The 15,730-nt window shown below is 43.4% G+C and overlaps 1 protein-coding gene across 1 annotated transcript in view; it reads right to left on the minus strand.

Annotated features, from left to right (window-relative positions):
- LOC107996211 (diacylglycerol O-acyltransferase 1) overlaps positions 1 to 15,730 on the minus strand; it is a 90,599-nt gene that overhangs the window by 23,028 nt on the left and 51,841 nt on the right. Inside the window, exons 6-7 of the mRNA XM_017054161.3 lie at positions 7,460 to 7,615; positions 1,190 to 1,370 (exon numbers count right to left, since the gene is read on the minus strand). Coding sequence (XP_016909650.2) covers positions 1,190 to 1,370; positions 7,460 to 7,615 — 337 coding nt within the window. The remainder of the gene's footprint in view (positions 1 to 1,189; positions 1,371 to 7,459; positions 7,616 to 15,730) is intronic.

A 15,730-nucleotide genomic window follows, 5' to 3' on the forward strand; every position in this document is an offset into this window, starting at 1 on the left:
CACGACTTTTCCGCAAATAATACATTAGCCCACGTTGGTTACATTTCTCTTATCACGCACACCCCGCCTGTGAAAATTCGCCACGATATCCGCCACGAAATCCAAAAATATGAGCGGAGAGGAGGGAATCACGAGATGCGACGTCTCTTCTTCTTTTCCCTTTCCACCTATCGCAATCCGTCCCGGGATTTTCAGTTTGGGCCAACAACTGCCGGTGGCAAGAAATGTCGGCCAGCCCACTCCATTTTCTCGATGCACTGCCACTCCACACGACCGAGCACACACCACCGAACTACTATGCATCCCAGAAACGCGTCCGCGCAGGGAGGTGGAAAGTGTTCCACGAAAATCTCCGGGATTCCGAATACAATCGGAAGTACGAGGGCGGAAGCACGGAAAGGAATACATCACCTTGCCCTACCCCGCGTCCGAACCTTGCTCCCCCTTCTTCTTCTCTTCTCTATTTTCCCAACAATGGCCCACTTAAATCTAATTTCGCCAACATTTCCGCTCGCCAACTTTGCCTTCTTCCCTTTCGTTCCTTTCCTCGGGGAAAGGAAACGCGCGCGCCACCGAAATCGAGGACGAGAGGGAACTTTTTCGGGAACCGTAGCCTTTCGAGAATTGTAGCCACGATCTACACGTGCACCCACCGTACGTGGAAATATGCGCACGATAGAGAAGGAATTAGAGAAGTGAGTTTTAGATGTCGAGAGACATCCGCTGGTAAAAAGGAAAGAAGAAAACGTAGTTAAAAAATTCAAGTTATGCGAAAATGTTTCGCGTGTAAAATAAAGTACAGGAATCAATCGTTGTTTCAAACAAATGACGATAAAGTGACAACTAACAATTCCTTATTCAAAAAAAAAAGAAAAGAAAAAAAGGAATTTTTCATTCGTGTCTCTGATATCAGAAAATTTATACTTCCTAGATAGAAAAATTCTAAATTAAAATTTAAAAAGAGAAGAGATACAAATTATCGAAATACTTCACGATAAAATATAGACGTAAAGCATTCATAAAACTCTTCTCTTTCAATTATTTCTGAAAAAATTCCTTCGAGAGAATCTTTCTCTCTTGCTTTACGAGAAGCGATAAAATGCCGGAATATTCGCTAAAAAAATATTCGATCACCTTTATCAAAAAAACACCTGAATCACCTCCTCCTCGAGGAGTGTTTGCTGTTTACCTTTTCCGAATCCTTTGTGTTCTAGGGAAATTCAGTTCGTAGCAGAGGGTAGGCGCCAGGATGAAGTAGTAAAGATCACGGAAAGTCAAGTTGTCCGGATATTGCACCAAGACCGTGCCAGCAACGTCTACTTCGTGCTTCGAGTCGTCGACCTCCTCGCCGTTTTGCTTCGCGGTGGAAGCTGCAACAGGGAATCGTATTCGCGTTAGATGCTGGAGGGGAGAAAAAAACAGATTACCGCGATGAATCACACGCCAGGTTTGCGAGCAACAGGAATTTCGCGAACCCTTGCCTCTGCCTTCGCAACTGAAACAACAAAGAAGAAGAAGAAGTAGGAGAAGAAAAAATGGGGTTAGATGCGAAAATCGGGGAAAAAGAGGCGGAGAAAAGAGAAAAGAGAGGAGAGAAAGAAGGGGGGGAAAGTGAAAACACCGAGAGTTTGATGAAAAGGTACACCCGAGGAAGTTAGTTGCTCGAGAATCATTCTCGAGCTTCCTCCCCAAGGACCGAGGAGGGGGAGTCGCGTAGTTTAATCTTTCCAAGAAAAATCGGCGAGCGTTTAAACTTCGATCCCTCGTGCGACGTGAGTTCGGATTGCTATTCGCGGATTACCAACGGCGGATATAATCGTTATTAAATCATTTCGAAACGAAACGGTGAAGGAAAAACCGGAGGGATGTATACTTGGCCAATCTTGGCCAAGAAAAGTTTGCCCAGACTTGGAAACGAGATCGATTCTCATCTCCTCGTCCACGCCTAATCCCCCGCCCGCAGCGGAGGAACAGCTAACCGATAGAAAAATAGAATTCCCTCATTCGTCCGAATCCAATCTGGAATTCAAATAAGCTCGGTAATACAGAGAGGACTTACCTATTCTGGGATCGCGTCGCGTCACGGCTCCAAACGTGTCCAAAACCGTGTTCCCGGGGAGGCGTGAATCGACGTGACTTACGCGAGAGTCGTCACGACGGACGGACGTTCGAGCGACGTTCAAACGAGAGTTTCACGAGACCCCATCCGGTAATAAGTGGCGAGGAAGAATTCGTCCAAATTAAATTCCTGCAACCCTCTTTTTCTCGCCCGTTCTCCCTCCAACATCCGTGCTCCACCCTCGCCCCGTCTTCTTCTCTCCTCATCCACCGGTATATGCCTCCTCCTGTCTCGTTTATCCGCCGTAATAGTTTTTCTTTCTTTCTTTCTTTCTTTTCCCCGTGGTTCGAGTACTCAATGCCGAGTAACGCGGGATTCTCTGTTTCTCGTGCGTACATCGTTCGAAAGGGGAGGAGAGGGGGTTAATACGATGCCGCGCGACGATCAAGCGATGCGCTCCGCGATGAACCCCCTCCCTCTCTCCCTCTCTCTCTCTTCTCCGTGAGAATATCGCGAGGATTCCACGCGAGCAATGCCGCCGCAGAGACGCGATTGGAATTTTTAATACGCGATTCTTGCTCGCGCCCCTTCGGTTCTCGGGCTCGAAATTTGCCGATTGATTCGGAACAGGATTGTTTAAACGGATGGAGGTGGTTACGGTAGGGCGGTAAATGGGCCTCGATAAATCGTGAAATTATTCGAGCCGAATCGCCGTAACCAGGACCGATCGGTTCTTTGTCAAAGTGTCGGAGTAGGGAGGGGAGGGGAGAGGGGGAGGAGGGACGGTTGGATTGCTTTGCTAACCAATATCGAAGGTAATAACGAGAAGGAGTCGAAAAGTGTCGTTAAAGTTTCCGGGAAACTTTTCGAAATTTATTACGAACGATAACCGGATTTCTATTCGATACTTGGTCCCCTCTAATTACCATACGAATCAGCGGGCAATAATTCGCCCAACCAATGTCGAAAAGTAACGATTCGACTATGGGAGGGAAGGGAAGAGAAGGGAAGAGGAGGGAGGGAATTTTCGAAAGAAAATGTTTCTGCAAACGACGGCCACGAATTGGGAAGCGGCTAATGAATCACGAGCGTTTCGAGGAGGAGGATCCGGTGAAAACACCTTCAGTTTATCGGGCAAATAAATTTCTAGAATTAGATCTCCATGTCGTCGGGAAATTGTGGCCAACTGGTATCGAGACAGCCGGGGTCTGTTAGGCTCGATTCGCGCTGTTCCAGAAAATTTACGAGTCCGCCGGATTGCCTTGTCGAAGATTGCAGCCAATCCCATCGGTCGGAAAGCTTCGTCTCTTGTACCGCTCAAGCTTAATTTGTGAGATCTCTCGTTCGCCTCGCGATCCTCCCGTTCTCTACTTCTTTTTCCCTTCTCTTCCCTCCTCGTTCTAAATATTCTAGCACCGAGTTTTTCTCGCGCCAACAGTCGAGATATATATATTTCTGGAATAAAATTCATCGAGATAATAAAAATGTTATCAAATTCATACGTAAATGGAGGCGTGAGTCGAAAATAATACGAAAGTAATACGAGAATTACGTTACACAAGTATTTGCAGAGGAGAAAAAGTAGAAATCGTGGTGCGAAAAATCTTCTTGATAGCATAAAATTCGCCTCGAAACTGTGCTGCGAAGGTCGGGACAGAAGGGTGCGAACTTGTCGAGTTAGGTGGCTGTTGCTCGTGAGTGCTGCGAAGCTCGTGATACCAGCACGTAAGAAGATTTCAGACGCGTAGGTGCTTCCGCGAGCACGCGGTATGAAAGGTTAGACGTCAACAGAGTAATAAATTAGAGGAAATTCGTCCGACGCTGGCATTAAATGACTATCTCTTCTCCCGACAAGTGATATATGACAGCGTTTAATGTTGCGTGAGTAGTTGGAACTGTAAAGGAATGAAAATTTTGAGAAACTGGAAAACAATATTGGGAAAATGATAAACGAAAATTGTTGCACGGGTTCTATAATAGTACAGCGCAGTAGTTGCTCGTTTGTCGGCTGAGTAGAATAAGAAGAGGATAAGATTAAATGAATGGTATAGATCGATCGTTTGTCAAACGAGAAGGGGGAAAATAAATAAATAAATAAATCAGTCGAAATAGAATAAAAAACTATTCATACGATAAATAATTTGAGAAAATATAAAGGATATTATGATTATATGCGGGAAAGAGATTTTAAGCAATTATTGAATATCATTATAGTATTACGATAGGTTAAAGTAGCTTATATCAAAAAGGTATCCGTATAATCGTATCGGATTTGGAATTTCATATTACTATCATTAATACTAATGGCCAAAATTTTAGCATATTTTAATGAGCGAATAATCGGAATTGTAGAATATTGTAATACCGGTATAATAGAACAAAATGTCGCATATACAGGGATAATTAATTTCGGATTTTCATGTTTTCCGTTACGCAAAAACAAAAGATTATCATCAACCGGTCAATTTTTGACCCCGCTAGAAATATGATCTCGCGATAAGCTATCCACTCGAATGACACAAATTTTGTATCATTAAATGAAATCGTTAACATGGATAAATAAAATTTCTTTACGTGATCAAAATTTTAAAATCACTTGTGAAAAATTTGAAAAAAATTTCTGAAAAAAAAAAAATTCAGGATATTCGCCGGAAGGAAATTCGTCGAGAGAAATAACACGGCATGATACGCGAAAGCACGACCGCCAAATATCTAACCAACGACTGGATCAGTTTCTTACTTTTACTCTCTCCATTTTCGTTCGTATTCGAAAAGACCTTTCTCCCATTACCTTGACGCCTAACAGACACATCAGAGTAGATTGCTTATTGAAAGTACCTACCCTGAGAACCCGGCCCGCTCGAATTCGTCGCCGTTTCAACCGATCGATGGCCAAACGGACACAAAAGCTTTCGCGAAAATCGGAAAAGTCAACGTCGTCATTATGCGACGCAATAATACGGCGTTCCTCGACGTTCAACCGATAGAGGGGGGGTCGGAGGACGAAAATTACACGGCACGAGGTACAGAGAGAGGATTATATACGCGTTCGTGGCTTCCACAACGTGTGCGCTACGCGGTGCATTCGTCGATCGTACCCCCTTCGAATCGATCAGGAGGATCGATCCTCCTCCAAGCTTCGGTGTATATACCCTCTCTCTCTCTCTCTCTCTCTCTCTGTTCACCGCAACTGAAGCGTTCCATCGAATTTCGATAATCATATTAGCCTACAGCACTTTTTATACCTCGGTTGGTGTTATTATGTGTGATGGAAGAGCGGCGGCGATCGAGCGGGGAATTAACAATCATCTAATTACTCCCGGTCAGCTGATACTCGCTCGACGAATAAATACGGGGGAGGGGGGGATAGGGATGTATGCGTCAACGTCTGGAAAAGAGAAGAGAGGAGACGAGGAGGGGGTCAAAGTGTGGTCAAACGTTTTAAATGGACCGGATGGTTATTCGGGCACCGCGATACTCAACGTTCGACCATTCCTCAACATCTATTCCACGTGTTTCCCGAGGAAGGTGGAATCAGCTACGCGATGCACCGCCATTCACACGCATCCACCATTATGTCTTCCTTTCGCATTATCTTGGCGTTGATTAACGAGCCCCGACCGCGAACAAGAACTCGGGGAACGAGGAGAGAGTAAGCCGTGAAATGGACTCGGATCGAATTTGCAAACGGATCTGTGCATCGCCTCTTCGCGATATTGTCGATATACCTTGGTGATCGGGCACGAATTATTCCATTTCATAATTTTTGGACTTTGGATCGTGGAAGAAACGTTCGTGAGATTTTTTTTGGCAAATTTTTTCATTTCCTCGTAGAATCGAGGAAGAAAAGTAACGAGGAACGACGATCAGGGCGATAAGAGACGATAACGCGAGCATGAAACAATCGCATTTGATTAAAGGAGGGCGGGATGCACAAGGGGCAAAGGGTTCGTGGAACAGAAAAGGAGTGGTTCCCCCGGATTGATTTTTCTCTAAGTGGCTTCTACAACCCTCCAGGCCTGTTTAAAGTGGCTCTAAGAAAGCGGAAGAGTTGTATAACAGATTTCCAGTGCACGAAAGAGGGCCATAACGCGTCAAAATGATACACGAGGTCCTTGTAGCGCTATATTTCTCTCGGTCTCGGTGAGAGGGCGAAGGCGGAAGGAAAGGCAAAGGCAAACGCAGGGGAAAGGGTTAATATTCCATGCGGTGAGTTTATTGGGGAAGAAGGGAGGGGGATAGGTCAGTCATGTGTATGTGTGTGTGTGTGTGTTGTATAATTTGACTTTGCCGGACCTGAATAATCGATACTCCACCACGTAACCGTGGCCCGATACCCGGAAACAGAGGCGAGACTGATCGAGAGTTTAAATTGGGTGGAAGTATTTCGCCTCTTCTCGCTCCATGTGTGCGCGCTCCATGCGCGTCGTCGCGGCCAGCCCCGACATCGTGTATGCACCTTCAGAAGCGAACGAATAGCCCCAACACCACCACCAACAACCATTGAATTACCCGGCTCAAAAGACGCGTTATATACGAGCTTAATGTATGCGCGTCACAGTCTATCACGCGTCACGAATATTTCCGAGTTTATCCATCTCCCGTCTTTCCATCTTCCCGCCCGATAAATTCATCCCCAACTTCAAGCTTTCTCGTCCAGTCGCTCATCCCGCGAAGAGGACGAAACGGAATCGGTGTATTTTCCAGGGATAACTATCCCTCGATGATATCGCCACGAACGAATCGGCGTGGATATGGAGGAAAGAGAGAGAGAGAAAAAATGATGGAGGAAAAAGTAAGAAAGAAAAAAAGAAGTGAGCAATTTTCCGCGTTTTCTTCCACCCTTTTGCCCCCCCTCGTTCCTTTAATTAATTTTGTTTACAATAGAAACGAAGGTCGGGGTTGGTCGCGAAACCCGTGTACATACATATATATATATATACAACGTTGCACAGGATTTAACCAGTCGTCCAAAAACTTGTAACAAGCATTTTCCCTGGGAGCCCCGCGTCACAGAGGCGGTCGACCAAAAATCCAAGCGCGCGCGGGGTGGTTGTACACGGCCGTTGGCCGGCGTTTTTCGGCCGGCCCACCGGCATCCGCGTTGAAATTAGAGGGTGTTACGCGAAAGCACGAAACGATGTAAAGGGAATGCGTAATAGTTGTTATCGAAAATGCCGGCGCGCGCGTACCACGCATTCCACGGAATAACGTTTGTCGTTTGTCGTAGCCACGGCGATAAATTGACATCGTTGATGGAAATAAACGTCGCGTCGCCCCGTTATTATGCGACCACGAGACGCGGATGTGTAAAAGTTGGCCGCGTGGAAAATGGGAGAGGAGGGGGAGAGGCGACGGGAGATACGGGTGTCGGGGATTACGTGGAAATTCTCTACTTACACTGTAGATTATTGTAGGACAGAGATTGTCGTCGCATCCTCCCCTGGCTCGTTGTCTTTCTTCGATTGTTCACCCGACACCACATGTTCACTTGCACGTACGACCACAGCTTGAGGAAGAGGACGGCGTACAGCATGCACACGTACATAGCACCGACTGAAACAACGGAATTAATTATATGTATATCTGTATAACATTTCAAATTATCGCGACAGCTTATCTTCGGTCGTAATACCTCCGCTTTGTATTTCCCACGTAACGTATGTGAATTTCCAATCTGTGGATCGCAGATATCTGCAACCTGCGAATGCTTTCCGGCAAAATTATTTTTAGATATTTATTTATTTTTCAGCGTACGTTCATTTCGATATATGTATTATTCGTCGGCCGGAAATCCTCTGAAAATGGGATATTACGTTCACTCCGCTTTATTAAAGATGTGCGTTTTCGGTACAGCAATGTACCGTGAAGTCGAAAAATTTTTTCCAAATTATCGCGAAACTGGGTCACCGCGAATTGGAAAAGATTGGGAAAATCAAGAAAATCGAGTTGATCTCGAGTTGAAACCATTTTATTCGTGAAATTGTAAACGTGTCGATCATGGGACCCATTAATGTCATTTATAAAAAGAAATTCTAATCAAATTTTGAACGGAAGATCTCTCTTAAAAAGATGGCGTAACCGAGTCGATCGCGAACCCATTCTCGAGGAACAATATCTATATCCGCTATATATGCGCAACACCGACAAGAAAACAATATCTTCGAGCATATCGATTTTTAATCAAGAAGAGCGAATATATCCAGACACTGGAAGGGAAATTTACTTTCTGGGAATTTCGTTAAACAAATTCTGAAAAGTCCGCACCGTTCGTTATCTCTCCCCAACGTACCAACGTTCTTTCCTTCCTTCCTTCCTTCCTTTCCACTTATAATAAAAAAAAAGAAACAAGATGGAAGAACAAAGAGGGACGTATAGGCAGGGAGGGAGGAGAAAGGAGAAGGAGAGAAAAAAACCGCCATGTTGACGGATTGGGATGATACGACGTGCGACTACATTTTAATCATCGCAATTTTATACACCTCCGGGAACGTGACAGCGGATACATCTGCGCGAATAAAGCATACGCTGTTACACCGGATGCACGTGTCCGAATGTGGCAATTAAAGGGTTTATAAAACACGGTATTACGCATTCACGGCCGTCAGTTTCATCCCTGCTGAATTTATCCTTGTTCTATGCTTCCTCGTCTCCCTCTCTCTTCTTCCCTCCCCTTTTTTTCGCACCGCCTCTTTCATACTCGATGCATTTCAACGCGGTCTCGGGGCGTCGAACGCATTCGTAATGATTAAAAGGGTTGGGTGAAAATGACTCCTCGCAATTTTTTTTTCTTTTCTTCTTTTTTTCCTCCCCTCTTCTCTCGTTTGACCAGGGGAAAGAGCACGTCTCCTTTCCCCAAAGGAGGCTCGACCTTCCTCGTGACTTCATCCCGACCTAGCCCGCGTTTAATTATGGCGAACGGTATTTGCATCGGGATCTTAAGAATGTCAGTTATTATTATGCGGTGCCAGTAACGGGTGCTAGTACAGCTAATGGCACGGAATTATAGACGATGACGAAGCCAGGGGCACGGCATAATCCTCATATTTTCCGATATTTCCATCGATCCAGCCTGCCTTCTTCGACCCGGATTGTTCGTATCTTAATTAAATCGCGTTTGCTGCCTGGTTATTCAGCCGTGCCGAGATTCCCTGCATTAATGGTACATACTCTCTCGGCAAGTAAATTGGTTGTTTCTTTATTTTTTTTTTATTTTTACATTTCTATTTCCCTTAGCTCTGTCTAATTTGTCGTTGGACGCAGATTGGACGAAACAGTTTATACGTTTATCGCGAAACTTTTAACCCTTGACTGGATTGGATTCGGTATTCGTCACCAAGAATAAATGTTAACCCTTTTTCGCTCGGTCGAATTGACAACTCGAGACGATTACAGATAATTTAAAACGATTTCACGCACAAGTTAACGGAATATAAAACTTTTATATTTTAATATTTTATGTGTCTTTACATATAAAGAAAGAAATGCTTTCGAACGTGTTGTTTTGCGCGATATTTTATAAAGCAATCGGCAAGATGCATCCTTGGTTTGTCAGAGCAAGTGAATCACGGTGAAACATCGTTCGATGTCTTTCGCCTTTCTTATTTCTTGTTGAATTTTATAATCCTTTTAACTCCTATTTCTAAAAAACATAAGCTGGGTTCATATTCACTTTCGTCTATTATTCTTCGTTCTTTTACATCTTTTGTACTTCATCTTTATCACTGCTTTCCCTTTCTCTATATCGTCAATTACGAAAAGAAGTAGTTTCATCGTTCAATAACGGAAAATCAAACTCGAACCGACTCATTCCACGCTTACAAAACTCAAAAACTTTCGAAATTAAGGATTCGAGATAAGAAAAATTTAAGTTATTCGACAATATATTATTCTACGCTTTATAAAATTATTACGCAAAAAACTTAGGAATCTGTTCACGAATAAAGAATAAAGAAATATTCGAACGAGTGGTGCCCGAGAGTCATCACTGGATAAATAAATCAATCGTTTCGTTTATTTTTCTCGTTTTTGTTGTAGACGTAGATTGGAGCTTCTTCGCGTTTATGCGCGAAACTTTCGATCCTTCCCCCCTCCTCCTTCTTCCCTCCTTCTGGACAGGGCTGGGCAGTATGCATCGCGAAGGGCAACTGTTTTAATAAATATTTATTCGAATTAAGGTTTTATTTGCATGTAAATAACGGAGGGGAAACGAGATGCGTTCATCCGGATGAAATAAGACCGCGAGCAAAACGTCGGCCACGAATAAATGTTTAATTGGTGGATTCATAAACTTTTGCTCGCGGCTAGACGAACCTTGTTTCTTTAATTCTTCGGGAACACATAGCGGACGAGAGGTTGTTTCGTTCGATAAACGGCGCTGTGAACGTAATAGGATCAACTTCGTTCCTACCACCTCAATTACTCGAGAAATTAAACGAGCAACTCGTTGAACGGAATATCGAGTTCTCGCATCGCAGATGAGAGGTAAGTAGCTGGAATAAAATAACCGTGAAACATGCCCACTTTGAGATATAACGATACGGCAATTCGTTTCTTTTTGCCCCCCTTTTTTTTTTTCCCCTCGTATCGTATCGCTGGACTTGTTATTAAATGTTGTTATATACTTCCCTTTTTCAAGATTTTTAATTGCGGATAGACGCGTTTCACCAATTTCAATTTTCAAGCTCGAAAAGTTCAAACAAGTTCGCGCGACGAAGAAATATCAAGGAAGAAATCTAAAATTCTAAAATTCGTGGATAAGTTTCGAAATCGAAAAAAAAAAGAAAGAAAGAAAGAAAGAAAGAAAAAACGGATCTCGACAACATCCGCTTTTCCATCCTTTCAAACAATCTTTCAAATCAAACAAACGAAAGTAAAGGGAATATCTAAAAGCAGCTCGTTCGTAACATTTACAATTTCCACGAACTCTTTCTCCTCGGCAATTTTCTGAGCTGAACTTTCTGATCAGCTTCCATTGCGTCCACCCGCTCAACGTAAATTCACTTGGAACCCCTGCGGCGATAAACACGAGTTATCCCCCGCGACGACGGTTCAACGATCCACGATTTAAATTATTCGAAAGAATGATAATTAATGCATCGAATTCGGTCTCGATTCGCGCAGGCTACACCGCAGATAAAGCTCGCGATAATGAGGAAACGAGAAAGCTTGTAACAAGTATAATCGTAGCCGATATTATCGCCCCATTAATGGACGATCTGCAACGATTCCACAAACGAAGCCACGGATTATTATTTCCACGAAATACGCGTGAATTTGTCGACGGGCTTTCAGGCCGTTCGAACAGTTTTTTCGTTTCCAGAACGATCGTAAGAAAATGTTCTCCACCTGTCCATTCTTTTTTTGCTCGTCCCTAGCGCGAGAAATATTTTCCTCGACGGTGAATCGTCGCCTGGAAGCCCGGCCAAGGTGCTAATTAGAGAGAGATTCTCGGATACCAGTGCGGAAACCACGCGTTTAAACGGCGCCACCCACCCGTCACTCACCCCGTACCCTACGATTTCTTTTGACGAGGAAAACGACTCTCTCTCCCTTGTTAATGACGTTGAACGAGTTCGAAGCATTAAGGGAACCAACCAGCTCCCTCCTTCGTTGCCCTCGAGCGTAATCTCGCCCCCGATAACCGGTCTACGAAATCTACGAAACTTTTCAACAGATTCCCTTGTTTATCCCGGTTCGAGATTCTACCGCCCCTCTTCCCCTTTTGACTCCATTAAAAACCCATCAGAAGGATATAAATATTAATTTCCCCTCGGCTCGGGAAATTACCATTGTCACGGCCCTCTCACGGATCAATCTTCCTTCCACGATTTACCGTTTTTCCCACGCGAGCTGGATTTATCACGCTATCCCCGTCAAACGGGGAGAATTTAAAATTACACCTCCTCCCCCGTACGATCGATCGATGGAGGGAGGGAATCGTGAGCGGCAGGGGAAGGAAAAGGAGAAAAGATGGAAATTTCCGAAATTCGAAGGAAGAGGAGAACTGGAACTGGAAAAGAACGAGGCCGTTGAATAATTCGCGTGGCGGGATATCTGGGGAGGAGGGGGTACAGCAAGTACATCCGCGTTCCCTGTTTGTCGCTTGTACACGCTTCGAGATTATCGCTCGCGCGAGCAACCCGCGGGGCATATAATGCACGTATATATATGAGTGTGCACGAGTGTGCAAGATAATTGCCAAATGCCGTGACAACGAGTACACAAGCTTGGGTATAGTTTGACACCGTGAAACGAATCTATCTTGCCGTGGGGTTCCCTGCTTCCAACGCCTCCATCCACACGTTTATGCGTGTGCACGCCTCTTACGCGATTTCGACACGATCCGGATGAATTGCCGGAGACGAGGCGAGCGGTAAATACCGTGGCGACGGAAATTCGAAAATTTCTCATCTCACCTGTTTCTCCTTTATCTTTGATACTTTATATACAATTTTATCGGCAGTTAGTTATCGGTGCCTGAATCTGTGAAACGAACGTTTCTTCCTTCGATAAAAAAAGAAAAAGAAAAAAGAAGAAATGAAATGTATAATATTTCAGGAAAAGTAAGATTATCGCAGTGAGGAAATTTCAGTATTAAAATTATTAATTTCGTAATTTCCTGCTAATATGAATTTATCGTAAATAATGATGTAAGATGAAACAAAATCTTTACCGCCATCTCGATAAAAGAAACTTCCTTGTGTACGTAAAAGTTTCTTTATAAATGATTTTTAACAACAACGGATACAATAGTACAAATAACGCCCTAATTCTACCTCTTATCTCTCATCCCCTTGCTGCTTTCATTTCTCGAATATTTTTATTTTTTTTTCTTTTATTCCACCCTCGAAAGTTATTTTTCACGTCCGTAATTTTTCAACAGCCGGCCGAGCTAATATCCTAATTGTTTCGTAAGCAGTAGAAAACATATTTGACGGCGTTTGAAATATATAGTGGGGCCGATTTACGTCGATTAAAATCACCGTTCTTGCACGAAACATTACGCCGGGGACACACGCTTGTAGGTTTTTCGTGCTCGGCCACGATATACGAGCAGGCCGCAATTAAGTCGTGACAATTTGTCTCTGTGTTGGACCTGTGTATAAGGCGCACTGTCGCACGGCAAAGATTTATACGGAACGATACGGCGGATACGCTTCGTGCAGATTTTTCATCGATGGAATTGCATCATGCTCGGACGATTTCGACGATATTATGAAACCAAATCATCTAAATCGTTCGATCAATGGTGGAGATCTTTCTACTGGTTTGGCAAATAGGATGTCCAAAAATGTGGGAATATCGGCTAATCGGAGATTCCTGTTTCCTTTGCAAAAGCTTTACGGTTAAAGGAGTTATTGGCAGAAAAAAAAGCTCTGCTAATCACGGAGCGCATAGATTTAGACAAGCCGCGACGGTAGTGTTGGCTACGTGTCGCCAGCAAAGCGACGAACAAGTCCAAGGAACGTGTACGTCGAAGAAAGTGTAAATATAAATAAATATAATAAATAAATAGAGAAAATTATTATCGAATTATTCAAGATCATGATTAAATATATCTTCCTCGTCATTTCTTTTTAATATCTCCCTCTTTTATCATTCTCCTTCTCTTTTCGTTTCATCAAACCTATCCTTTTCTCCTAATCATCCTCTTCTTCCTTCAAATAAATATAATTTTATTTTTTCGAGTAAACGATAAACTTAATTTATTCATTATTGATCTTGATAAAGATATAATTCGACATAATTTTTTTTCGATTGGAAAAAAAATGTTATATTTAACAGACTTTCTTCGACGCGTATCGTTCGAACTTATTCGGTCTGTGACACGTAGCCAACGCTACCTAGTCGCGACACGACTAGTCTACGCGTTTCGTGATCAATGCGGCCAATGTTTTTTGTTAATAAAGTTGTAACCTCGTTAACAAAGTTGTAACGAAAGTTTTTGTAAAGGGAAATGTTGCTTAAATTGCTTCAGGAATTTCCAGTTAACCGATGTTCCCACATTTTGGGAACCTCCTGTATATACGTATATATATATTCCTCTTCCCTCTCCCATTTCCAATGCACCAAACCATCGACAATGAAACAATGGACAGTTATAAAGACAGGCAACAAACGAAGACAGAGTAAGACTATTTATATGCAAACACGTTCTTTCGAATTCGGTATCGATGATTTTATTACTCCACTTTACAATTCAGCTGTCCGCGAGCGAGATAAACCCGGGGAAGATATATCGTTTCGATGGCAAACAATTTTCCAAAAAATTTTCAAGAAACCGTCATATTTCATCTACGACAATGGCGTCAACCTGTAGAGAAGAGGGATTTAAAAAAACGAGAGGGAGAAAAAACAAGACGCGGGAGGGGCGAAAAAGAAAGAGAGAAAAAAAAAACAGGAAGGAAAAAATGAACAAAAAATTTCCCCTCTGTTAACGTATAGAATTATTCTACCGATTTCACCGCAACGGGCGGCGACGAGTACCGTTCAAACGAACGAAGCGACCAAGAGGGTTGCATTGTGCAGCCAGCGTGCAACAATAGCGGAAGTTCCACCACTGAAAATAGTTTCTCCATTTTCTTTAGTCGCTCGTCGAGCTGAGGAATTGCCAGTTTTCACCTCGAACCCCCTCCCCATTGTCGCACGGTGCACTTCGAGATCCGCAACTCCCGATCTTCGCCATCCCCATTTCGACTCTCCCTTCTTCTCCTCTCGATTTCAACCATCCTTTCTCCCTGCCCTCCCCTCCTCTAGCCGAGGATCGTACCGCGCCGATTCTGCAGCGATCCCTCTCCATCTATCTCCCGTCTATATACGCCCTCTCGCTCTTCCTTTCGATCGTAGCGATAGCAGAAAAAGCAGACTGATGCATTTTGATCAGGATCCATTTCCGCGTGCCGCCTCCAACGGAAGAGACTCTTTCACTCCCTCGCTCAGGAAACGTGTCATCGAGAATGTCCCTTTTCCTTTGAAACACGATCGTACCCATAGGTCGACTTAGTTTCTTCATCTTTTATATAGGTTCAACTTCTCTTCGACACCGCCTCTACGTATCTACGGGATGATAGGAGCGTTCCCTTCTATGGTATAAACGTGACGATTGCTTCCTAGCTACGTTATTGAGGCGACGATTCGTGTCAACAGGTTATCGGACGAGGGCAGTTATTAATTCAATTCCCTTCCTTTTTCAATTTTATTAACAGTTTATCTTCCTTTTTCATAAATACGCTCGCTGCGACCGCTTCGTATTTAAACAATTACGAGATTATCGTCGCACAATGTAATTGCAGATTGAGAAAAATATTAAAAATCTTTACCTGCACGTGTCGAAATTTTAAATTTACCAATCCATAAATTCAATTATCGATCGTTAGAGGTTAAAGAGCGAAGAGATGCGATAGATAATTTTCTACGTATACTCATAAATTCTCGACCAGTGTGTACGACCGATAACGTTTTCATATCAAACACGACCCGATATTTCATTGGACATTTAATTTTTTGTCCTCTTCCTTTTTTTATCAATTTCTCTTCGCTCGCACAATTCACCAGAAGAGCAACGAAGCGTCGAGAGATTCGGGGCGTAAATTTATTAACCCCGTTAATGGGGGTTGAAAATCAAGGTGAAAGAAAATCGCCCAATCTCATACGTCGCGACGTAGTATT

This window comes from Apis cerana, linkage group LG13, assembly GCF_029169275.1.
Source record: "Apis cerana isolate GH-2021 linkage group LG13, AcerK_1.0, whole genome shotgun sequence".
Lineage (NCBI taxonomy): Eukaryota > Metazoa > Arthropoda > Insecta > Hymenoptera > Apidae > Apis > Apis cerana.